The sequence below is a fragment of the Lactuca serriola genome, chromosome 2 (assembly GCF_051521515.1).
Source record: "Lactuca serriola cultivar US96UC23 chromosome 2, Lser_US96UC23_V15, whole genome shotgun sequence".
In the NCBI taxonomy this organism is placed as follows: domain Eukaryota; kingdom Viridiplantae; phylum Streptophyta; class Magnoliopsida; order Asterales; family Asteraceae; genus Lactuca; species Lactuca serriola.
The window spans coordinates 53,157,242-53,182,620 of record NC_136409.1 but is presented as its reverse complement, the minus strand read 5'-3'; the positions used below and the strand labels follow the sequence as shown (position 1 = coordinate 53,182,620).

Below are 25,379 nucleotides of genomic sequence, written 5' to 3'. Positions count from 1 at the left end.
AATATAAATTAAATTAACATTTGTATTTCAGCAATTAAAGAAAATTAAAAAATAAGTTATAAGAGCAAAATCGTCTTTTCAAGTGTATAGGGACCAAAAACAATTGAAATATTCAATTTTAAACTAGCACCAACATTTCATTTTCGATCAAAGGTACAAAATTTTGCCAACCACAAGTACCATTTTTGCAATTTTGTGTATATTATATATGTATAATATAGGAGCTCCTAACAAGTTAGAACTTTATTTCCCAAAAAAAATATATTACATCACGGAAGCGAATTAGATTACCATCCATTTTAAACTTACGTTGCAAAACTGTCGGTGTATCTACAAAAATACCAAAAGAACACCAAAAAGCCTGTACTTTTTTTTGCATGAGATACACAAAAATATTACATGCTTCGGTGTCCTTTTTATATTTTTACAAATACAATACTTATTTTACAACAAAATAACAAGTATAAGAATTAAAAACACACTCTAATTTACTTCATAAAGTAGACAAAATTTTTATTTAGACTTTGACCAAAGATGTAATTAGTCAACTAAACTCTAACAAGTTCTTGAGCTAATTCCTCCGTCAAGTCCCCAAAAATGGCAACACCTATGTCCATTCCTGTCTCTCTAATCTTCTCATCATCAAATCTCTTCCACCCTTCACTTTTCTCTTTTCTAAAATCCAATTCCACCATCATATCAATCGTGTTTGATTCCACCATTTTCCATGATTCCATTCTTCTAACAACCCTTTTCACAATCACTTCCAATTCCATCTCATTCTTTCTTTCTTCCACAATTAGATCTGAAACAAGCTTTTTCATATGCGTAGGAATGTTTTTAAAGCCTAAAATATTGAAGATTTCACTTAAAACAATCTCTTCATCATCATCATCATCATCATCATCATCATCATCATCATCATCATCATCTTCTTCTTCTTCTTCAATTTCTTCAATGCAATCACCATATTGTTCTGACATGTGTTTTTCGAGTTCGATTGGATCTAACTTTGCGAGCTTCTCGAATCTTTTGAGTTTTTGTAAAAGTTTATGTTTTGCTCCTGTAAAAGTTGACCCCACAAAGATTTTGGTCATATGATACAAATATAGAATTTTACAAAGTTGAATTCAAATTTAAAATAGAAAAGGGTAGATCTGGCATTTCATACAGTTTCAATGGGTTCCACTGTCTTTATGTGACAGATCATATATAAAACGTACTACTTTTCCAGAGCTAGAACGTGCAACTTGAAATGTAAAGTTAGTCAAAATGGTCCTATTTAAAAACTAATAAAGGTTTTAGACAAAAAAAAAATTGATAAAATCCTCAAATAAAAAATTTGAAAAGAAAAATTCTGATTATTAATTTTACATGATAATCTGTCATTTCATGCTAAAATAAAAATGATTTTTTCTTTAATGTGGACAAAATATTAAATAATACTGTTCAAAAAAAAATTTATGACTTCATCAAAAAAAAAATTCTCAAAATAATGGAACTTTTGTGCATAAAACCCTAACTAATAAATCCAAAACCAGATTTGGTCCCTTTGCTTTACAATTTAATGCAAATTTTATATTTTGGTGTGGATTTGGTCCCTATACTTTACTCAAAATTGCAAGTTTTTCCGTATTTTGAAGTTAGTTTTATATAAAGAACGGACTGTATCCGCAATGAAATGCGAAGGTCGACATTATGATGATTCGGAATTTTTGAAAATTTGGACTGAACTTGTATTTTTATAAAGCGTAGGGACCAAATTTGTAATTGACTCAATATTATTTATTAATATATTAACTAAGGAGAGAGAGTGTGTGCTTGGCTAAAGTTTTATTCGTCCTTTAGTACTGAGAGCTCAGTTTCAAAAAAAATCAGTAGGGGTCGGTCTTTTTCATCGATTCTTTTGGTTAAAAAGTTATAACATTAAACATTTTATGAGCACTTTTTTTATATAATTTAACTAGTTAGTAAATAGTACATATGACAATAAAGTTACAAAACAATATTGCGAATAAACAGTATTAAAAAATAGTTATTGTAAGTGTACTTTGTAAAATAAAAAATTGTAAATAATATATTTTAGAGTTTTTTTTTTTAATTTATTGTAATATTAATTAGTAAATAATTCTATAAAAAAAGGGAAATTATTATATAAGCCCAATGTCTAATTGACTTATATGCGTATATGTTAAACTAGCATTTTATAGTCAAAATGCAATCATATTTTCGATTTAAAATGTACAACCATCAGGTGCTGTAAATATGATGAATGCATGGATCCCACGAATAATTTTCCATTGTCATCAAATAGATTTGGTGAAAGAGACAAACATGTTTAATTGTTTATATATATATATATATATATATATATATATATATATATATATATATATATATATATATATATATATATATATATATATATAATATTATTAATTTATTTATTTAACTGTTTTGTGCATTAATTTTTCTTTTTGAATCATATATTCGTGATTCGTAATTGGACAATTCTTTTTGGAGTGCTTTTAATGCCAAATTTGTTTTGTGTAATGATTAAATCATTATATTTTTGAACGGTTAAAAAACCATTTTTCGTGGTTGCCTAGTTTTAAAAAAGGTAGAAAACTACAAAACAATATTTTTTTACCGTTTTATCGATTTACCCATCAAAATTTTATTTCTTTCATCGTTATTTTTCATATATACATGCTACTAAAGAAAGACAAAATGTTAAAAGGTAGAAAATATTTTCCCCATTTTATCGATTTGAAACACATAATTATTCTTATCAGCCGCTTAATACATTTTTCTTTCTACTTATATTTTTATCCATAGCCATGTGAAATGGTGGTGACATTTGTCATATTTGGATAAAATTAATAATATTTTAATACACTTATCATTATTTTAAATTAGTAGGAAAATACTTATCATTATTTTAAATTAGTAGGAAAATACATAGGAAGAAAAATAGGATGATATTTAATTTCTCTAAATAAAATTGTGAAATCACCTATGTTTTTTGTTTTTTTTGTTTTGTTATCAAATTCAGATAACCCAGAAAAAAATGATTTTTTTAAACGGTAAAAATATGGAATTATTTAATTATTACGAAAATTCGGTTAAATGGAGAAATCGATAAAATAGTAAAAACACATGTTTTTTTATACTGAATTTGAAAATTTTCACTTACGTTGTACGTTGTCATAACTGCATTCAAGATCATAACCTTCCTCATCATCCTCAAACAATTGATCCAACACGGAAACCGGGCTACATTGTTCCTTATCGTCCTCCTCTTGAAACTTAATTTCTTGAGATTTCTCATTTTGGTAATCTTCTTTCTCCTATAAAAGTGACCAAATTGTAATACTTTTTGAATTTCAAGGGCATATTTTGAAATTAGAAAAGTGCTAGGTGAATCTTGAAAAGTTATGCTGACTTTTCTTTGTACATGCGATTAAAGTGTGTTTGGATTTATCAATATGGATGTATCTAAATGTAATGCCAAATTTTTGCTTTGTCCTTTTTGGGAATTTTATTAATCTTTAGACAATAGACAAGATTTGTTTTAAGTGAAGATTTTGTGGCAGTGTAAACATAGTAAATGGCATAAACACCCCTATTAGGTTCAATGTCTCCTTGTCGATCATGGGCGTTTTTGTCATTTCACATATTTCTGCCATGGAAATCAGAAACCACATCCACACCCAGATTCTCTACATGACAACAAGATCCTCCACTGAGTTAACGAGTTGACTCAGTCAACCAAGACTCGGTCTTTTAGCAATTTCAAGCGTGTTTAAAGTTTAAACTAAAGTGATTACTACACGTAAAAAATTAATTTTTATTAAAACATGTGTAAAAATGGATGAAAGCCAAAACCTGTTGCAGGTGGTGAGTTGGAGACGTCGCCGGCGAAATGAAATCCGGTGTCCGGCGGCCGGAGGAAGGGCTTTTTTCAAGAGAAAAACGAAAAGGACTTGAAGGGCTTGAACAGAAGCACTTTTCAGTGGAAGCAAAACAGTCATTTTCACCCATAAATTCAATCTCTTCTGAATCATGAATAGACCATGAACTACATGAAGTCTCCACATCTGACGACTTTTCCGACCAATCTGCACTAGTAAGCCTGTTAGTATTATCATGATTATATGAGCAACCACTTCCGACGACGTCGCTTTTCCGGTTTCTGCTCGTCGGCGGTGAAGATAAGCTGATTTCACGGCGTTTTATTCGCGTTCTCCGATCCTTCAACCTCTTGAGTAGAGATCCGAATAACCCGAACCCAGCATTCCTGGATGAATCGGATTTGGGTTTGTAAGTAGGCTTCTTCTGCTTCTGGATCCTCATGGCGGCATCGAGTAGCATGGCGGCGGTTCTGGATGGAATATGGAGGAAAACGGTGGCGTTGTTGGGACTTCTGCCATTATACGGGCTCTTAATCGCCGGCGAAGAGAAATCAAGAAACGGTGATTTCCTAACATCCGGCGAATCATGGAACGATAATAGACAGACGTGGTTGATGCAGAAATTACGAGCGGTGGTGGAAGCAGATGTGGATTGGATTAAGGGTTTTCGTTTTCTGGGGTTAAGAGCGGTGTCTCTGGTGGTTGTGGATTTGAGCTGACAACGGCGGTCGGCGATGTAGTTCTTGAGCTGAAATGGTTCTTGATCTTCTCTTAACAGTTCATGTAAATGCTTATGACTCATGATTGTAAAGAATTTATTCCCCAATAATTGTTTGCGAAAATGGGTGTTGAAGAGATTTCAACAAGAAAAAGGGAAGGTTGGAAATTGGGAAAAGATAGAGTTGATTGCGAAAGAGGTTTTTACTCGATTCAAATCTTGTGTTTATGATATCAAGGCCATTGGGTGGCGATTATTTTTAAATTAATACAAATATTTCCTTCACATCAAAACAAAAAAGCTTTTGTCTTTAAACTAATTCGTAAAAAAGACAATTTAATTTTATTTTATTTTACTTTATTTTTTTACTTTGAACGATTTTTCCAGAAAACAAATATTTTTTTTTCATATTAAATCATTAACATTTCACAACAATTCACAACAGATTTTATTAAGACTCATGTCATGTCATTTAATTTAAGTAGGAGGATATGGTTCATACTAATCCCAACTCTGCGTACCAACATTTAACATAGTTTTCTTGGATAACAAATTTGACTCGTGTTTGTTGTGGATGCACCGATCATCTTAATTGTGTGAAACCATGTAAATTGATTGTTTCTTTGTTTTCGTTTGCATTATTACTTTGTGTGAAATTCTTTAGTTGTTGAAGTGTTGTAATTGCATCATCATGTGCATAACGGAATCTAATGGTACCTAAACAACATGGGTGGTGTTCGTGTGCGATATCGCTTCCTCATGGCTCTCGTCCCCCTTCATGTTGCGTCCTTTGGGCATTGTGACATCCCTTATAAAAGGGATTTAAAAACTTAAATTCATAGAAAACATAGTCAACAACCACATGGAATGAACAATTAGACATTACATGATGATACGTCGTGTTTTTATGGGGTCGGAGGTCTTTCCTCAGTATCACTAACGGTCAAGTACTCTTCATGCATGTGGTAGATGAGCTGTAAACTTCACTGAAAAGGAAGGTTGGACGCACACAGCAAGAAGTCACAAGAGTACTCTATGATACATAACTTAGTAGTGTTTTACAAAGTGAAAGATTTTAGGGTGTGACGATAGATTAAAACATATGCATGGCATTGGATTAGGTATGTATAGTTGGTGTGAGAGCAAGGTGGTTTCGGTATAGCGATATAACACATATTATCTAAAATTTGTAATAATATGAGAAATGAGTGCAATTGTTCTTTTGAAGTTGATCATGTATTAAAAACCATGGTTAAAGTTGATAGATTAATCTATTGAGAAAGTAGTGTTATTTTGAAAGAGAACTTTTTGCTAGTTCTAAACAAACTCATTGGTTGCTAGCCGATATTTGTGACTATTAAAGTCGGACTTAATGAGGTATAAATGACTAAATTTTGGTCCTCTAATGTAGCCATGATAATATAGAACGTATGAGCGAAAAAATTGGCTAAAAAAAGTCCATCTGTGAAAGATACGCACAGTTGAAGTTGAACTAGACTTAAGTTAATGAAAGTACATTGCTTAAAAATGCATGTTTTACCAACACACAACCATGTTTTTGAAATCACGATAGTTCTTTGGTGTCGAGGTGCCTAAAATCCATTAAAAGGATGTTTTAAATGAAGTACATTGCTATATTGAGCATATTAAACCAAAACACGAGGGTACTTTGGGGTCGAACTCTCTACGACATGGATAAAAGGGCAAGTTGACTATTTTCTTCCCATTAAAACATTCAAACACCTCCAAAATGATTTAGAGGCAATGGGATAACTTCTTGTAGTTCCTGAACTTGATCGAAATAAATTGGAGGATAAATCAAATGAGAACACAAGGATTGATCTTCCTTACTTAAAGTAAATGTAAACTCAAAATGCTCTTATTGATTTCATTCTTTGATAGCTAAATTGAAATAGGGTTGTTAACCTTAGCTCATACATGTTCTTGTATTTTGGACTCTTTGATAAATAAAAACAAGCTTTAGTTGCTTTTTTGCTAGCTTAAAATCTTCAATACAAAACATGGACTTCATATTATGGTGATTTAGAAGATGATGAATCAAACCACAAATTAGGGTGAGTTGTTAAGATTTTGGAAATGACATTATATGTTTACTAATTATTGTAAATTAAATCTTTTGTTGGGAAATTGAATAATATGAACTAACAAATCCACCAAAAAAACCCTTATGAGATCCATAGTTTTCTCAAATTAACCAGTTATTTTCGATGATTTATTGAGAACGTTTTCGGTGTAGCGACACCATTGACTAAGTTAACAAGGAAAGCTTAAAATTTTAAATAGTCGGAGGCACAACAAGTGGCATTTCAGAAACTTAAATAAGATTTGTGTGAGGCTTTAGTATTGGTTTCATGTCTTCTAATGATCCTCCACATAAACTGTAACACCTATTTTTCGTAGCATGTATTATTTCGAACGATGTAAATTGATATGAGACAAGTAAGTGAAATAAAGAATAGAGTTGCCTTAAATTGGACATTTTCTGTTTAGAAAAATGGAGCTGAGAAAGTGATAGATCTTTTAAAGAAGAATGTGTGGATATAAAGATCGTTGAAAATGTAGTTCGTATGAGAAAGTCATGGTCGTTTGAAGTTGAGATGAAAGTACATTGCTATTTTAATAAAGTCAACGTAAGTCAAAGTCAAACGGTCAAATTGTGGTCAGCATGACGTAGTCGTGTACATGACATGATGTGGTGGTAAGCATAATCATCAAGACATGTGGTAGTTGGGTGAGACATGTGTCGCAAAGAGATGAACATGTGGAACTTTTGGAGACCGATCATGGCCACGACGTGGCGACGCCCAACTATAAATAGTTGTGTTTTGGTATCGTTTGGGAGGTTTTGGCACACACGGATTAGAGAGTGGCTCGGGAGGTGTTTTTGGGAAATCATTATTGTTGTAACGTACTAGTGAACGGGAATACGTAAGTCGATTTACGGGATTAACGGATGTATATTTTATCCTATTTTACGTAAATACGTTTATGTAATCGTTTATAGAGGGTTGATATATCTCGAGTATGTGTTATGAGATTTCATGAGATGGTGTTATTATGACCCCGGTGATCAGTTGAAATGTATAATTTGAGCGATACGGGTTATATTGTCACACCCCCAAACCAGAACGGCGGAAACGTTTGGGGGCGGATGACTTCATGTATAGTATTATAATAAATGAATAGTAATGATCAAAGCATTACAACCATTGTATTGAATATTTCATAAGTTTACATTGTACTCAAAAACATTGTCTACTTGACATCAAATGTATAAGACAAAAATAAATAACGAGATGCGACGACGTCTCATCCTCCAAAACTCTTTGAATATCTGTTTACTGATTTCCTGAGAATACAAGTGATTTTGAAAAGTGTCAACAATTAAGTTGGTGAGTTTATAAGTGTTTTTATGAGAAGGATTTGTAACCGTTTCGTGAAAAATGATAGTGTATATTTTCAGAAAATCCAATATTTTCTTTAAAAATGAGTTGTAAGTCTTAAACCCCAAGACTAAAAATGTAAGAAATAAAGAACTTGTTATTCTTAACTCTTGGGTTCAAGAATTCATATATAACTTAAGTGACACAATAAAAACTTTTTCTCTTCTTTTATTAACTGATTTATGTATCGGATTTCATTCGCCCCATGGTTGGGAACTGATGATTGGCTTTGTCTACAAGGATTTTGGATTTGTTCATAATGAGCAAATTATATATGGCCTTGTTTCCACTTTTCCAGTCATTCTAGATACAATTTTCAAATATTGGATTTTCCGTTATTTAAATCGTGTATCTCCGTCACTTGTAGTGATTTATCATTCAATGAATGACTCAAAAATTATCTACCTAATCCAATTAGAATGTTTCTTACTTTGCAGTTGTACATAAGCAAAACATTGAAAATTGTACTGACTCTTTATCTTTCTACCCATCCCGGAGATTCATCCTATATATTAATCCAGTCAAATTATTCCAGTAAATAACAGAATCATGGATAGGAAACTTTATTAGTAACCTACCCCAATTTATTGTATAAATTTTCGGGATCAATGGTTGGACCATGCAAACTAGAAATAATTTTTCTTGGATAAAGGAACAGATTACTCGATCTATTTCCATATCGCTCATGATATATATCATAACTCGTGCATCCATTTCAAATACATATCCCATTTTTGCACAGAAGGGCTATGAAAATCCACGAGAAGCAACTGGACGTATTGTATGCGCCAATTGCCATTTAGCTAATAAACCAGTGGATATTGAGGTTCCATAAACGGTACTTCCCGATACTGTATTTGAAGCAGTTGTTCGAATTCCTTATGATATGCAACTGAAACAAGTTCTTGCTAAGTTGTACGGAAAAATGGTGTTATGAAGTTTTATCTTTAAATAAAACTACTTGAATGTATGTTTATCCCGTAAACCAATTGTTTGTTAATACCTTATGTGAGTTATTATAACCATAGTAATGTGACTAGTGGCCTGAACGACGTTCTTCAGACGTCGAAACTGTTACGAAATTTGTCACCCTAGACTGGTCGGTCTAACTATAGCTAACAACTGAGGTGCGGGGTTGTCAATCCCGTATAGATCTATACACAAGTGTCACGCTCTCCGTACAAGAGACTCCGGTAGGTATGGTGAAGCCAAATGTCTCACAACCAGTATCATCCGATTTACATGAACTGAAAACCCATTTTTCTTGTAAATAAAATAATTATACCTTTAAATAATTATATGTTTCTTCTGAAATGATAGTGTAGTATTTGTGACCCATAAACTATACCAATTGTAGTTTATTATAAATGTTTTGTCGAGTCCATTTATAAAATCAAATATATAAACACATGTAAGTTATCATGTCTAGATGTTTTAAAAGATTATAACATATAAACTTACATCTAAACACAAGTATAAAACATTTAGTATGATAAAGACAATTTTTTAGTTTTTGACTTTTCTATCCATGTTTTTAGAAAAATTATAGAAAAATCATTGTAAGTCGAAATTTTGATCCGTAAACTCTCAGAGTTAAGAAAATGAGTCTACTTTGTCCATAATATTTTTACCTAACCTAAAGTGGTTCCTAACCAGAGTGAAAACATTCATTTTTACAGACTGGTCTGAAATGTTCTGAAATGATAGACAGTTTTGTAAAAATCACCATAAATTGTAGAAAAATCTTATAAACACGTGCGAGTAGTCCTTAAAAAGGTATAGACCTGAGATATTTGCATATCAAATAGTTTTGAAATATACGAAGTTTAAGCAGGGAAAAACAGTCGGTGAATAGACCACAACTTTTCTATAATAAGCTTATTTTTAAGCTTGGATATGTTTTAGTGACATAACTTGTATTTTTAGTTTGCAAAGCCTTTAGATCATCCAAATAGGATTTGTTTACTTGTATCACCCTAAAACTTGGATAAAAATGAAAATGAGGGGTATGAACTCACCTTGAGTTAATTTCTTAGTGGATAAAGAGATGAAGATGAAGATCCTCAAGCTTTGAACACTTGAAGATGGTTGAAGAACACTTGAAGATGGTATTACCCTATGAATAATAACATATATAAATGTGTGTAAATGTAAAAAAAACTAGTATGTATGCGTTTAAAATCACTAGATCTATGGAGGAAAGCTTATCAAAAATTGAAGAACCAACTTAGGAGGAATTATCCTTGAGAAAGATGGAGAGTTCTTGAGAGAAAATGATTGAATGAAGAAATTGGAGAAAATGAAGTGAATGAGGGAAAGGGTTGGACATAATTTTATGGGGGAGGGGGAGGGGGAGGGAGGGTGAGGTGAGGTGATGTTTTCTTGGTTGTATGTTGGGTAAAGGCCTTGATACATGTTGTGTAATATGTCTTGTGGGGAGTTGGAACTAGATGTGACCAAAGTTGGGGCTTTCATGCACCCAAAGTCAACCCTTTTATATTTTATAAAAATGTTGGACTTTTATAAAAATGGCATAGAAAAGGTTTAGTATAAAATGTTTAATTTTCTCAGTTGAATCCTAAATGTTCGATAATTAGCGGAAAGAGAGGCACCTCGTATTTACAACCAAAAACACCTTAAAATCAACCGAAATCACATGTGATTTCGGTCCAAGAATCCACCGAGATCCTAGTGATTTCGGTCCTAACCGAGAACTCCGAAGGATAATTTACATATTTATATCCTACTAGTTTGAGCTTTGTTGACTTGTTGACTTTTCTTGACTTTTGTTGGATCCAAAATCAGCAGTTGTCACATCATCCCCCCCCTTGTTAGAAGGAATTTCATCCCGAAATTCGCACTTTGAGTAGGTTCTCACAAGCTAGGGAAAGGATGTGGGTATTCCTGTTCGTTTGGTCCTTCTGTTCCCAAGTGAATTCACGCCCTCACTTGGCATTCCAACAAACCTTCACTATGGGTATGCGACTTTGTTTCGTTCTTTTGATCTCCATGTCCATGATTTCCACAGGTTCCTCTACGAAGTGTAGACTCTTGTTTACCTCGATTTCATCAAGTGGGACTACAAGAGTCTCGTCGGACAGACACTTCTTTAGGTTGGATACGTGGAAGGTGGGATGTACGTGGCTGAGTTCCTGTGGTAGTCGAAGTTTGTAGACTATCAGGCCGGTTCTTGCAAGGATCTCGAATGGCCTGATATACCTTGGATTTAGTTTCCGACATTCGCCAAAACGTATCATTTCCTTCCAAGGTGAGACCTTCAACAACATGCGGTTAACAACCTGGAACTCCAAGGACTTTTGTCATTTATCAACATAGCTCTTTTGCTGATCCTGGGATGCCTTTAATCGTTCACAGATCTGAGCGATCTTCTCCATAGTTTCTCGTATGATTTTTGGGCCGGTGAGAGTGCTATTAGGCACTTGTCCTCTTGCTAGCTACGTGTCACCCACTTCAGTCCAGCACATAGGTGGTCTGCACTTGCGCCCATAGAGAGCTTCGAATGACGCGAATTTGATGCTAGTGTGATAGCTATTATTGTACGAGAACTCGATGAGTGGTAAATAGGTATCCTAGGCTTTACCAAAGTCTATCACACAAGCTCTCAACATGTCTTCTAGCGTTTGTATGGTTCTCTCACTTTTCCCGTCAGTTTGAGGGTGATAGGATGTACTCATGTCGAGTTTGTTTCCCAAGGACTTTTGTAGGGACTGCCAAAAACCGCGATGTGAATCTACTATCTTTGTCGGAGATGATGGATATTGGCACCCCATGTAGTCGTACGATTTCTGTAATGTACATCCTTGTTAGCTTCTCCATCTTGTCGGTCTCTTTTATTTGTAGGAAGTGTGCGAATTTTGTTAGCATGTCAATGATCACCCAAATGGTGTCAAGTTCACCCATTATCTTGGGTAACTTGGTTATGAAGTCCATGGTTATCCGTTCCCACTTCCACTCGGGTATATATGGTTGCTGGAGCAAACCCGGGGGCTTTTGGTACTCTACCTTGACCTTGGCACAAGTCAGGCACTTGCTTGCATAGGTAGCGATCTCTGCGTTCATGTTTGGCCACCAATAATGTTTCTTGAGGTCCAAATACATCTTGTCTGAACTGAGATGAACGGAGTATTTGGTCTTGTGAGCCTCATTCATGACCACATCTCTCTGCCCTCCAAATTTCGGTGTCCATATTCGGTTCATGAAATAATAAGCCTCATCTTCCTTGGCTTCAAGGTTTTTATCGATTCCCCACAGGGCTTCACCTGCGACGTTCTCGGGTTTCAAGGCTTCAAGTTGCGCCTCCTTGATCTATGTGGATAGGTGTGAATGGATGGTTATGGTTAATGATTTTACTCGGCGGCCCGAGTATTCCTTCCGACTTAGGGTGTCTATTACTATGTTGGCCTTGCCCGGATAATAATGAATTTCGCATTCATAGTCATTTAGCAGTTCTACCCAACATAGTTGTATCATATTGAGCTCCTTTTGATTGAGAATGTGTTGAAGTATCTTATAATTGGTGAAGATGGTGTCGTAAAGATAGTGTATCCAAATCTTTAGGGCGAGCACCACCGCTCCTAATTCAAGGTCATGCGTGGTGTAGTTGACCTCATAAGTCTTGAGTTGTCTCGGGAATCTCTTTCTCCGGAACTCTAAGCTGATAGTATCCCGACCTTGGAACAACTTTCTGTGAAATATTGCATTCCTTAAAGTTGGTTGATGTAACACCCAATTTTTCAATAAAAATTTTCACAATTTTAAAACATACTTTCATTCATAAAATAATAATAAACATAGTGTATCCACTGTCATCATAAAACAACATATCCCAGAATCATATAACAAAAGCTCCATGAGTGTGTACAGATCATGCCGACGCCTTCCCGGATCATCACTAGTACCTGAAACACATACACAAAACTCTGTAAGCATAAATGCTTAGTGAGTTCCCCAAAATACCACATAAACACATATCAGCCACTCGAGGCTGTAACTCTGATGACCCTCTGGTCGAATATCTCTATGGGACCCTCTTGGTCCCATAACTCTATAGACCCACTGGTCCTAACTCTGTAAACCCTGAATCATGCATATCACATATCACATATAATCACAACACATAAACAACATACAAGATACACCGTCACATAGCTCTGATTACCACTCTAGGTAAAATATAGTGAGAAGACTCACCTTGGGAATCTCGGTAATATCTCGATATCAGAATACTGCCCTAGCCTTTGCCTATTCACAATAATAAATTTCACTAAATAAATGTCTCTTCACAATTTGGATATTCTCTTATGAAAATCCCTAGAAGGGTAAAAGACCATTCTACCCCTCTACAGGCCCAAGGCCCATTGGTTGACAAAACCCTAAAAGTCAGCCTAAAAGTCAACTGTCCAGTTTGACCAGACTCGCCGAGTGCATACGATGACTCGGCGAGTCTCATCGTACCCACATACTCTTCCCTTTCTAAGCCTCACTCGACTCACTGAGTCACCCCTCAACTCACCGCACCACTAGAGTCACTGAGTCACCCCTCAACCCCTCAACTCACCGCACCACTAGAGTTAGACCCTGGGGCAAACCTAGTCCGACTCGTCGAGTCTACATATGGACTCGGCGAGTTTCAACCTCCTGAGGTCAGATCTGCTTAGCCAAATCATAGATCTAACCCTTAAACACTCAAAAGTCACGTAAAGGTGCAACCTTACGTGCATGCAACCCAATTCAAGCCTCAAATGGAGAAATAACACAAGAAATGGCAACCTAGTCTCCAATTTCTTATTTGCTTGCAAAAAGCTAGAAGGTAATGACTCTAGGGACCTATCATGGTCCAGATCTGATGTCATAATCCCAAAGAGGACCTCATACTCACCAGATCTTCCATAAAATGAGGGTAAAAACCCTAAAATCAAGAAGTCCATCAATATAACACGAAATGGAAAGGATTATACCTCCAAAGATGATATCACGAGATGATTAGCTCAGATCCAGTCCCCTTCACACTCTAGATTTGTGCTCCTCTCTTCCTTCAAGCAAAACCACACAAAAAGATGAAGAAATGGCCTCCTCTTGCCCTCAAACTCACTATCTCAGCTCTCTAGGGTTTCTTTGGAACAAGGTGGCTGCAAATGAAGGCCATAAAGGTCTTTAAATAGGCTCCCAAACATGGGGATTAAGGTTTTCCTAATCAGCACCGACTCGGCGAGTCGGGTCCCGACTCGTCGATTCCGTTCGCGAAAATGTGTCAATAGATCAGACTCTACTCGACGAGTTAAGGCATCAACTCGTCGAGTTCCTCAATAAAACAATAAATAAATAATTAAATTGACATACCCAAACTCAGGATGTTACAATTCTCCCCCACTAGAATCATACTTCGCCCTCGAAGTCTCACTCTGCAAATATCTTTGGATATTGCTCACGCATCTCAATCTTTGGTTCCCATGTCAGCTCGGACCCCTTCCAATGCTGCCACTGAACCTGCACTAAGGACACCTCCTTGTTTCTCAAAACCTTGATTCTCCGATCTCGAATCGTAATTGGCCTTTCAACATAATTCAGGCTTGCATCCACCTGAATATACTCTAACGGTACCACCACCGATTCATCGGCAATACACTTCCTCAACTGAGACACGTGGAAGGTATCATGAATCTGACTCACCTCCGCAGGTAACTCCAAAAGATATGCTACCCTGCCTACCCTCACAATCACCCGGAATGGACCAATATACCGAGGCCCCAATTTCACTCACTTCCTAAACCGGATCACACCTTTCCAAGGTGACACCTTCAGGAGAACGAAATCACCCACCTGGAAGTCGAGCTCTGAGCGACGCCTATCCGCGTAGCTCTTCTGACGACTCTGAGCCGTCAGCAACCTCTGCCTGACCTGTTGTATCTGCTCAGTCGTCCGAAGCACTATCTCCATGCTACCCATCACGCGTTGTCCTACCTCTCCCCAACAGATGGGAGTTCGACACTTCCTCCCATACAACAACTCGAAGGGAGGCATACCAATGCTCAAATGGTGGCTATTGTTATAGGAAAACTCAGCCAAAGGCAGATACGAGTCCCAACTCCCTCTGAAGTCCAACACACATGCCCGAAGCATGTCCTCGAGCGTCTGAATCGTCCGCTTACTCTGTCCGTCCATCTGTGGGTGGTAAGCGGTACTAAAATGCAGCCTAGTACCCAACTCCTCATGGAACTTCTTCCAGAATCTAGAAGTGAAACACACATCTCGATCTGACACAATCGAGATCGGTACACCATGTCGCGATACCACCTCCCTCACGTACACTTCTTCCAGCCTCTTCGTGGAAGAGCTATCGTTGATAGCAAGAAAATGAGCGCTCTTTGTCAGTCAGTCGACGATCACCCAAATTGTATCGACGCCTCTCGCAGTCCTTGGCAATTTGGTGATAAAATCCATGGAAATCTGTTCCCACTTCCACTGGGGAACCTCAAGCGACTGCAACTTGACATGTGGACACTGGTGCTCAGCCTTAACCCTGCGACAGGTCAAGCACCTCTCTACAAACCACGCTACACCCCTCTTCATACAGGGCCACCAATAGTCTATTTTCAGGTCCAAATACATCTTAGTGGCCCCGGGATGGATCGAAAACCTCGACCTGTGCGCCTCCTCCATCAAAATGGCACATGCTCCGCCCTTAAATGGCACCCAAATCCAGCCCTGGAAGGTCATAAGCCCCCGGCTATTGGCAATGAACTCATATATCTGTCCAATCACCTGCTCTCTCTTGTGGTTCTCCGGTCTCATGGCCTCTACCTGGGCCTCCCGAATGGTGTCCAACACCAGAGTTATCACAGTCAACCTCAGAAAAACATCTCGCAAAGGGGCACTCTCCGCCCTGCGACTTAAGGCATCGGCTACCACGTTAGCCTTGCCCGGTTGGTACCAGATCTCACACTAATAATCCTTTACCACGTCCAACCATCTCATCTGACGCATGTTCAGGTTGGGATGATCCATCAGATACTTCAAGCTCTTGTGGTCCGTGTATATGGTACACAGAACCCCATATAAATAGTGATGCCAAATCTTGAGGGCGAACACCACAACCTCCAACTCCAGATCGTGAGTAGGGTACTTCGTATCATGAGGCTTCAGCTGCCTCGATGCGTATGTTATCACATGCCCTCTCTGCATTAGCACCGCACCCAGTACCGATATCGATGCGTCACAATATACCACAAAGTCCTCCATTCCCTCCGGAAGGGCCAACAATGGGGCTTCACACAATCTCTGGCGAAGTGTCTCGAATGAGGCCTGCTGCAGTCATGCCCTTCCGGGTCAGTCTGGTGAGAGGAACAACAATCCTGGAGAAATCCTGGATGAATCTCTGATAATAACTAGCCAACCCCAGGAAACTCCTGATCTCCGAAGGGGATCTTGGCACCTCCCAAGTCATCACCACCTCAATCTTGTCCGGATCGACCAATATCCCATTCTGGTTGACGAGGTGTCCTAGAAACTAGACCTCTCGTAACCAGAAATCGCACTTGGAGAATTTGGCGTAAAGCCTCTTCGATCTCAGAACTCCGAGGATCTCCCTTAAATGATCATCATGCTGCTCTCTGGATCTCGAATACACCAATATATCATCAATGAACACGATCAACGAACGATCCAACATCGGCCTGCACACCCTGTTCATGAGATCCATGAATGCTGCCGACGCATTGGTGAGCCCGAAAGGCATCACCACAAACTCGTAGTGCCATTATCGAGTCCTGAACGGTGTCTTCTAGATATCCTCATCAAGCACCCTCATCTGATGATATCCAGATCTCAAATCAATCTTGGAGAACCAAGACGCCCCATGCAACTGATCGAACAAATCGTTGATCCTCGGTAAGGGGTAACGGTTCTTGACCGTAGCTTGTTCAACTCCCGGTAATCAATGCACATCCGTTGTGAACCATCCTATTTCTTGACAAAAAGGATCAGCACTCCCCACAGCGAGCTACTCGGCCGTATAAACACCTTTCCCTGCAGCTCCTGAAGCTGCGAGGATAACTCCTGCATCTCTGGAGGTGCAAGGCGATAGGGTGCTGCCCCCGAAACCAAATCGATACGGAACTCCACCTGCCTCTCGGGAGGCACACCCAACAACTCCTTGGGAAAACATCCGGGAACTCACGCACTATTGGGACCTCATCGACCGACCTCGATCTCTCTGTACCTACCCTCGTATCCACCACATAAGCCACAAAGCCACTACAACCCTGCTGTAGACTCTGCCTCGCTCTGACGGCTGAACAAAATGCCGACCCAGGGTACCCTCGCCATAAATCGAAAGAACTCCCCCACTAGGGTCTCTTATAGTCACCAGCTGTCACTCGCAGTCGATAACCGCTCCAACTCTGCTCAACCAGTCCATGCCCACGATGACACAGACATCTCCCATAGCAATCGGGACCAAATCAATCGGAAACCCAATGTCGAAGATCTCGAGCACACATCCTCGAATCACATCAGTGCCATACACTGCTCTCTCTTCAGCTATGGAAACTCGCAAAGGTCGACTCAACGCCTCTCGACGAATACTGATGTGCTGACTAAAGGCTAACGACACAAAAGACCGACTCGCACCCGAGTCAAATAACACCAAAGCTGGTACAAAACACACAAGAAATGTACCTACGCATATCACAATATAAGCATAACACCACAAACTCAAAATAAACATATGAAAGAATACATACCAGCCACAACATCGGGTGCTGCACGGACCTCCTCCGCTGTCAACTGGAAGGCTCTCTGGTGAACCTTCGGCGCCTCGACCTTCACCGACCGACTCTCCGTAGCTCGAGTAGCAGCAAGGATAGATCCCCGATAAGCTCCCTGAGCTGACCCTCGTAACTGCGGACACTTGGCCTTCCGGTGTCCGGTCTGGTTGCAGTGAAAACAAACTGCAAACCCCTTGGGGCAGTCCTTGGCCATGTGCCCCTCCTTGCCACACTTGTAGCAAGACCCTACTCTGCATACCCCCTCATGACTCTTGCTGCACTTGCCACAAGTGCGGCCCTTCTGGTTCCCTAATCTCGAATCGGCGGGCTTAGCCCGCTTGGCAGCCGACTGGGACTGTGCCGGTCGCCGATCCCTCCCCTAAGACTCCGCCTCCTCCCTGGCCTGAGTCTCTAGCTCAATCTCTCTCTTCCGGGCATTTGCCTGAAGCTTGGAAAATGTCCGGTATGTCGAGTTCGCCATGAAATCGTGGATGTCTCTCCTCAAAACACTCAAATACCGACTCATACGTGCCTGCTCAGAAGACACGTGCTCAGGGCAGAACATCGCCCTCTCATGAAACATCATGGTGATCACAGTAACAGACTTAATACCCTGCTTGAGGGTCAAAAACTCCTGGTCCAAATGCTCCCTTTCCACTGGGGGAACGTACTCATGACGAAACATAACGATGAACCTCTCCCAGTTCACCGCAGCAAGCTCTACAGAAGAATAGTGCGCTGTCACAAACTTCCACCAGTCCTTCGCCCCCAAGTGAAGCTGGTTCAGCGCGAACTGAACTCTCAGATGCTCTAGACATGAACATGTGTAGAAACACCCCTCAATGTCAGAGATCCACCTCATCGTGGCTATAGGATCCTAAGTCCCATCAAACTCTGGTGGCTTCGTGTTGCTGAACTCCCGGTACAACAATGCGTCACCCCCTGTGGCCTGGCAGCAGCAACGGCTGTAGTGGCTGCAGCAACATCAGCATCAGTAAGAGCAGCATACTGCTCATCAACAGTCTCAATCTGTGTGGTCTTGATAGACCCGAACATCTCTGGAATCTCAGCGCGGATGGCCGCAGCCACCTCATCATGAATCATCTGGCGGAGCTCCTTATCGCTCACACCCCCTCGCTAGTCCCTAGCATGTGGCGTGTCCCAACCATGATGTCTCTCTGAATTACAACACAAGATATCAGAGACTCGCTCGAGTGTACACACACTCGATATCCCATTCCTACTTGATCTCTGGTACCCTAAGGATTCTTACTTGGGATGCGCACTAATCTGGTGTCTTCGGTAGTACGGGCCCAATACTACTGTCCACACCGCATAAATATGCACCCCAAGTCCTCCTCCTTGGATCCCAAGTCCCGAGTACTCTACTCTCTCTATAAAAAGTCTACTCCCTAGCAGATCCCTCATAAGCTCCTTGCTGCTATCTATTCACTCTCAAGCATCTCCTAGCAGCAAAATCCCTAGGCTAAGGCATCACAAATGATGCCACTCTAGTCCTAATAAGAATACCTAGCCTACTCTAGCATGCATATTATATCATAAGGTATCCCATAACTCATAATGTAAGGGTATCTTGGGAAATCACCGTTTGGGCGCTGGCTGATCGTACACACTGCTCTGCTCTGCTCTTTCAAAAACTTCTTACTCTTGAGAAAAATTTTGTCAATTTTATTTCTAAAATCCCTCAAATCCTTAGTTTGAGTTCATTTATGCCCGAAGGTGCACCCGAATCCCTCAAACCAAGGCTCTGATACCAACTTGTAACACCCAATTTTTCAAGAAAAATTTTCATAATTTTAAAACATATTTTCATTCATAAAATAATAGTAAACATAGTGTATCTACTGTCATCATAAAACAACATATCCCAGAATCATATAACAAAAGCTCCATGAGTGTGTACAGATCATGTCGATGCCTTCCCGCGATCATCACTAGTACCTGAACCATATACACAAAACTCTGTAAGCATAAATGCTTAGTGAGTTTCCCAAAATACCACATAAACACATATCAGCCACTCGAGGCTGTAACTCTGATGACCCTCTGGTCGAATATCTCTGTGGGACCCTCTTGGTCCCATAACTCTATGGACCCACTGGTCCTAACTCTGTAAACCCTGAATCATGCATATCACATATCACATATAATCACAACACATAAATAGCATACAAGATACACCGTCACATAGATCTGATTACCACTCTAGGTAAAATATAGTGAGAAGACTCACCTTGGGAATGTTGGTAATATCTCGATATCAAAATACTGCCCTAGCCTCCACCTATTCACAATAATAAATTTCACTAAATAAATGTCTCTTCACAATTTGGATATTCTCTCATGCAAATCCCTAGAAGGGTAAAAGACCATTCTACCCCTCTATAGGCCCAAGGCCTATTGGTTGACAAAGCCCTAAAAGTCAACTGTCCAGTTTGACCAGACTCGCCGAGTGCATATGATGACTCGGTGAGTCCCATCGTCCCCACAAACTCTTCCCTTTCTGAGCCTCACTCGACTCACTGAGTTACCCCTCAACTCACCGGATCACCACTGGAGTTAGACCCCGGGGCAACCCAGTCCAACTTGTCGAGTCTACATATGGACTCGACGAGTTTCGTCCATGGAATTGCTTATTCAACCTCCTGAGGTCAGATCTGTTTAGCCAAATCATAGATCTAACCCTTAAACACTCAAAATTCACGTAAAGGTGCAAGCTTTACGTGCATGCAACCCAATTCAAGCCTCAAATGGAGAAATAACACAAGAAATGGCAACCTAGTCACCAATTGCTTATTTGCTTGCAAAAAGCTAGAAGGTAATGACTCTAGGGACCTCTCATGGTCCAGATCTGATGTCATAATCCCAAAGAGGACCTCATAGTCACCAAATCTTCCATAAAATGAGGGTAAAATCCCTAAAATCAAGAAGTCCATCAATATAACACGAAATGGAAAGGATTATACCTCCAAAGATGATATCACGAGATGATTAGCTCAGATCCAGTCCCCTTCACACTCAAGATTTGTGCTCCTCTCTTCCTTCAAGCAAAACCACACAAAAAGATGAAGAAATAGCCTCCTTTTGCCCTCAAAATCACTATCTCAGCTCTCTAGGGTTTCTCTGGAACAAGGTGGCCGCAAATGAAGGCCATAAAGTTCTTTAAATAGGCTCCCAAACGCGGGGATTAAGGTTTTCCTAATCAGCACCGACTCGGCGAGTCGGGTCCCGACTCGTCGAGTCCGGTCGCGAAAATATGCCAATAGATCAGACTCTACTCGACGAGTTTAGGCATCAACTCGTCGAGTTCCTCAATAAAACAATAAATAAATAATTAAATTGACATACCCAAACTTAGGATGTTACAATTGAACAGGTGGCCGATTGGGGTAGGGGTATCAGTCCTTAAAGGTTAGTTCATTCGACTCTTGATAGTTAACGCACATGTGGAATGATCCATATTTCTTCTTTACGAACAAGACTGGCGCTCCCCAGGGTGAGAAGCTCGGCCTGATAATTCCTTTACTCATTACCTCATTCCGTTTACTAGACAGTTCCTGCATTTCCGTTGGTGTTGATCGATATGGGGATATGGCTGTGAGAGTGAATTCAGGAAATCAAGTCAATTCTAAACTCGTCTTGGCGCACGGGTGGTATTTCTGGAAGGTCTTCTGGGAATACATCGGGAAGTTACAGATTTCTAGAATATTCCTAGATGTCCTTCACTTCCTGATTCGTATTCCTATTGTGACCTAAGGATGTGTGTTGTACTTCTTGCCTAGGTACTTCTGATCCTTGATGCAAGGTATGATTTGGAGGTTTGTTTATGATTCGTCATCATAGATAACAAGGGTTTTATTATTTGGTAAGTTAAGTTGAACGGACTTTTCGTAACATATGGTATTGGTATAGTGAGGATTTAACAAAAACAGGTAAATGGTTGCGTCGAAATTTCCTGTTGTCACCGGTATTAGGTCGATTTAGAAGGAATTTTTTCTTAGAGTTAGTGTGCATCCTAGGTATGTCATGGGGTGGTTTCGGTTCTTCCCCGAGCCATCTCTACCGGAAATATTTTTGTGAATGCTTGGGGTTTTTGTTTGAGTATTTATTTATACTTTATGACTCACGAGTCTCCTCTCCACACCCTATTGTAAAGTATGCATGCATGTGAGTTATTTGAGGAGAAACGTACCAGTAATCACATTGGGGTCCCTCGTTGCTTCCTCAGGTCCCATTGTTGAAACTCTTCCCCGGTCTCCAACGTTGATGTTAATGGCTTTTGGGCACTCCCTCTTGAAATGCTCCATTTCTCCATATCTGTAACAAGCCTGACCTAGTCCAGCATTAGTGGATTGGGTGGTCTGTTGAGTTGACATCCTACAAAAGCGAGCAGTATGCCCTTTTCTGTTGCAATTCCTGCAGCGAATCTCTCAGCAGGATCCTTTGTGATGGAGGTTACACTTGTGGCATTCAGTTAGGTTTCCAGCATATGGTTTTGTCGGCACTGAGGCAGTAGGGGTAGTGGTGGTATGGGCTGCCATGATTTCGTTTCTTGGGTAGTACTCCTTCATTGTCGTGGGAGTTCTTAAGTTTGTAATTCCGGGTGTCCTTGCAGGAACACACCCGTTGGTGTCCTTGGTTGCCACCGTGATTGGAACTGCTGGCACCGTTCCTGTTTCCATTTGCGTTGCTAGTACTAAGTTGTACCATGATGGCTGTTACGGCGGCTGTTACAACGACTTGAAATGTAGCAGGGTCCATTTGTAGAACTGGTGTTACGCCGGTATGCTGGCTACTTCCGCGTTATGACATGATTTTGTTGTATGGTATGAAACGAGTTCGTAAGTAACTATGGTCATTGCTAGTTATATCCCATCTACATTTATATTTATATTCATATAAACTATATGCTTTGTTGTATGATTCCCAAATGTTTCAGCCAACATCATAATGTACTTATGGTAGTAAGTAGTAGTAGGTATTGTACGAACATTAAGTTATCAAAACAAAACCTAGACGTTAAAACATTAAGTTGTTCGGGGTACCCTGGCTTTGGAGGGTGTATGTCGCTTGATTTACTACCACTGGTTGTGATATAAGACGCAATAAGTCCAACACATAGTGGAAGTAGCGTAGTCACTAACTCGCTAGGCAATACTAGCCTATCATATGCCATGGTGACGCACAATGTACCCTACCACTTCAAACATCTCGCGAGTGGCCTCCTCCGCTCATTGTTCTGCTATGATTTCACTAGATTCAGCTGCGATTAACCTCTCCTTGAGAGTTGTGTGTCTCTCCCGGTACTCCCTCGTTTCCGCTCGTGCGGTGGTGAGGTCCTCATGGAGGCGATCAATGAGATGGGATGTTCGGAGGTAGTCCCTCTCTTGTAGTCGAGTGCGTGTATCAGTGGCCTCAGCAGCGACCCCCAGCTCCATGATCAGATTCGTCAATGCCCTGGTTTGATCTCTAAGATGCGAGATTCGCTAACCCATGACAGGGAGGGCCCTGTCTGCGGTCCTCTGTGGCTGAGGTTACAAAAACGTCGATGCATGTCGTAAAGTGAAGTTGGTGTTGCTGCCTACTCCATCTCTCCAACTACTCTGCCTCGCGGGGCATGGGTCCCTGATAGCCTATTCGAGGTGCGGGAACTTAGGAGACGTAGGGTGGATTAATGACTTCGGACTTTGCGTCCGATTCCTCCTCTTCTTCTTCCTCGTCTACTTCTTCCTCCCCCTTTAGATCCTCTTCGGGCTCTTCTTCCACTATCTGCTCAGGATCCTCTTCGAGATCCTCTTCGATCCATCCGCCATTTCCCTGGTTATGGAAATAGGGGTCTCCGGGCATGTGAAATCCTGTCATGATGTCTGTGCGAGAATAGATATATGAGAAATACATGAAGGATTTAAGTGTGTGATCCTATAGTATTCTAAAATACTCCTATAGTATTTTTAATCTTTATGTTTGATTCTAGAGTTTCGTGGTGTATAGGGTTGGTAAGTTTTAGATTCGTTGCCCACCACGACCATTCCTAAACACATGTTTGTCATATCTGGTATGAATATAGTTGATTAGGCTATATTTATCTCAGATATGATTACAAAACTGACTAGGCTTAATCGTAGTGTTTAACTCCTCTAAATACTTTTTATATGGTTCTTATTATGACACTACTTCTACTATGTAGGCATGTATGTATACTTTTTATAATAATACTATTATATTTTAAAAGTATAATTTTTAGTCAGAGTGTTTTAGCCCCCATTGTATTTATAGTTTTATATCTTACATGGTTTGATATACTCAGTTCGCTATAAATAATGCTCTGATACCAATCTGTCACACCCCAAACCACAATGGCGAAAACGTCTGGGGGCGGATGACTTCATGTACAGTACCATAATAAATGAATAGTAGTGATCAAAACAGTACAACCATTGTATTGAATATTTAATAATTTTTTTGTCAACTTGACATAAAATGTATAAGAAAAAAAATAAATAATGAGATACGACGACGCCTCATCCTCCAAAACTCTTTGAATACCAGTTTACTGATTTCTTGAGAATACAAGTGATTTTGAAAAGTGTCAAAAGTTAAGTTGATGAGTTCATAAGCGTTTGTATGAGAAGGATTTGTAAACGTTTCGTGAAAAATGATAGTGTATATTTTCAGAAAATACAATATTTTCTTTATGGTGATTTTTACAGAAAAATGTAAGTAATGTTGTACAGAAAAATGGTGTTATGAAGTTTTATCTTTATATAAAACTACTTGAATATATGTTTATCCCGTAAACCAATTGTTTGTTAATACCCTATGTGAGTTATTTTAACCATACTAATGCGACTAGTAGCCTGAACGACGTTCTTCAGGCGTCGGAACTGTTACGTCATTTGTCACCCTAGACTGGCCGATCTAACTGTAGCTAACAACTAAGGTGCGGGGTTGTCAATCCCGGAAAGATCTATACACAAGTGTCACGCTCTCCCTACAAGAGACTTTGGTTATAATTCAGGACTTTAGTGTGTACTCCGGTAGGTATTGTGATGCCAAATGTGTCACAACCAGTATCATCCGATTTACATGAACTGAAAACCCCTTTTTCTTGTAAATGAAATAATTATAGCTTTAAATAATTATATGTTTCTTCTGAAATGATAGTGCAGTATTTGTGACCCATAAACTATACCAATTATAGTTTATTATTGTCACACCCCGAAATCGAAGGCGGAAACGTTCCGGGGCGGAGGACGTCATGAATATCGCAACCAATGTACATAGTAAGCGTAGTAAACACAAAACATTACATTACATAGAATTATTATATTTGTTTAAAATCAAAGTAATACAAGTTTTGTAGATACATAAGATTAAACGAAAGTAAGACGTAACTTCCATATGCTTCGGCTTCTACAAAAGAACGTTGGATACCTGTCTAAGGAGAACCTGAGAATACAAGCAATTTAAAAATCAG

General features: G+C 39.4%; 1 protein-coding gene across 1 annotated transcript; it reads right to left on the bottom strand.

The window, feature by feature from the left end:
* Nucleotides 1–462: 462 nt before the first annotated feature.
* On the bottom strand, nt 463–4,854 carry LOC145086243 (uncharacterized). The gene is made up of 3 exons (XM_079023991.1): nt 3,889–4,854; nt 3,197–3,350; nt 463–1,063 (listed from the first exon to the last, which is right to left on the bottom strand). The coding sequence occupies exons 1-3, from the start codon at nt 4,714–4,716 to the stop codon at nt 549–551; spliced, it is 1,497 nt and encodes a 498-aa protein (XP_078880117.1). The 5' UTR covers nt 4,717–4,854; the 3' UTR covers nt 463–548.
* Nucleotides 4,855–25,379: the final 20,525 nt, after the last annotated feature.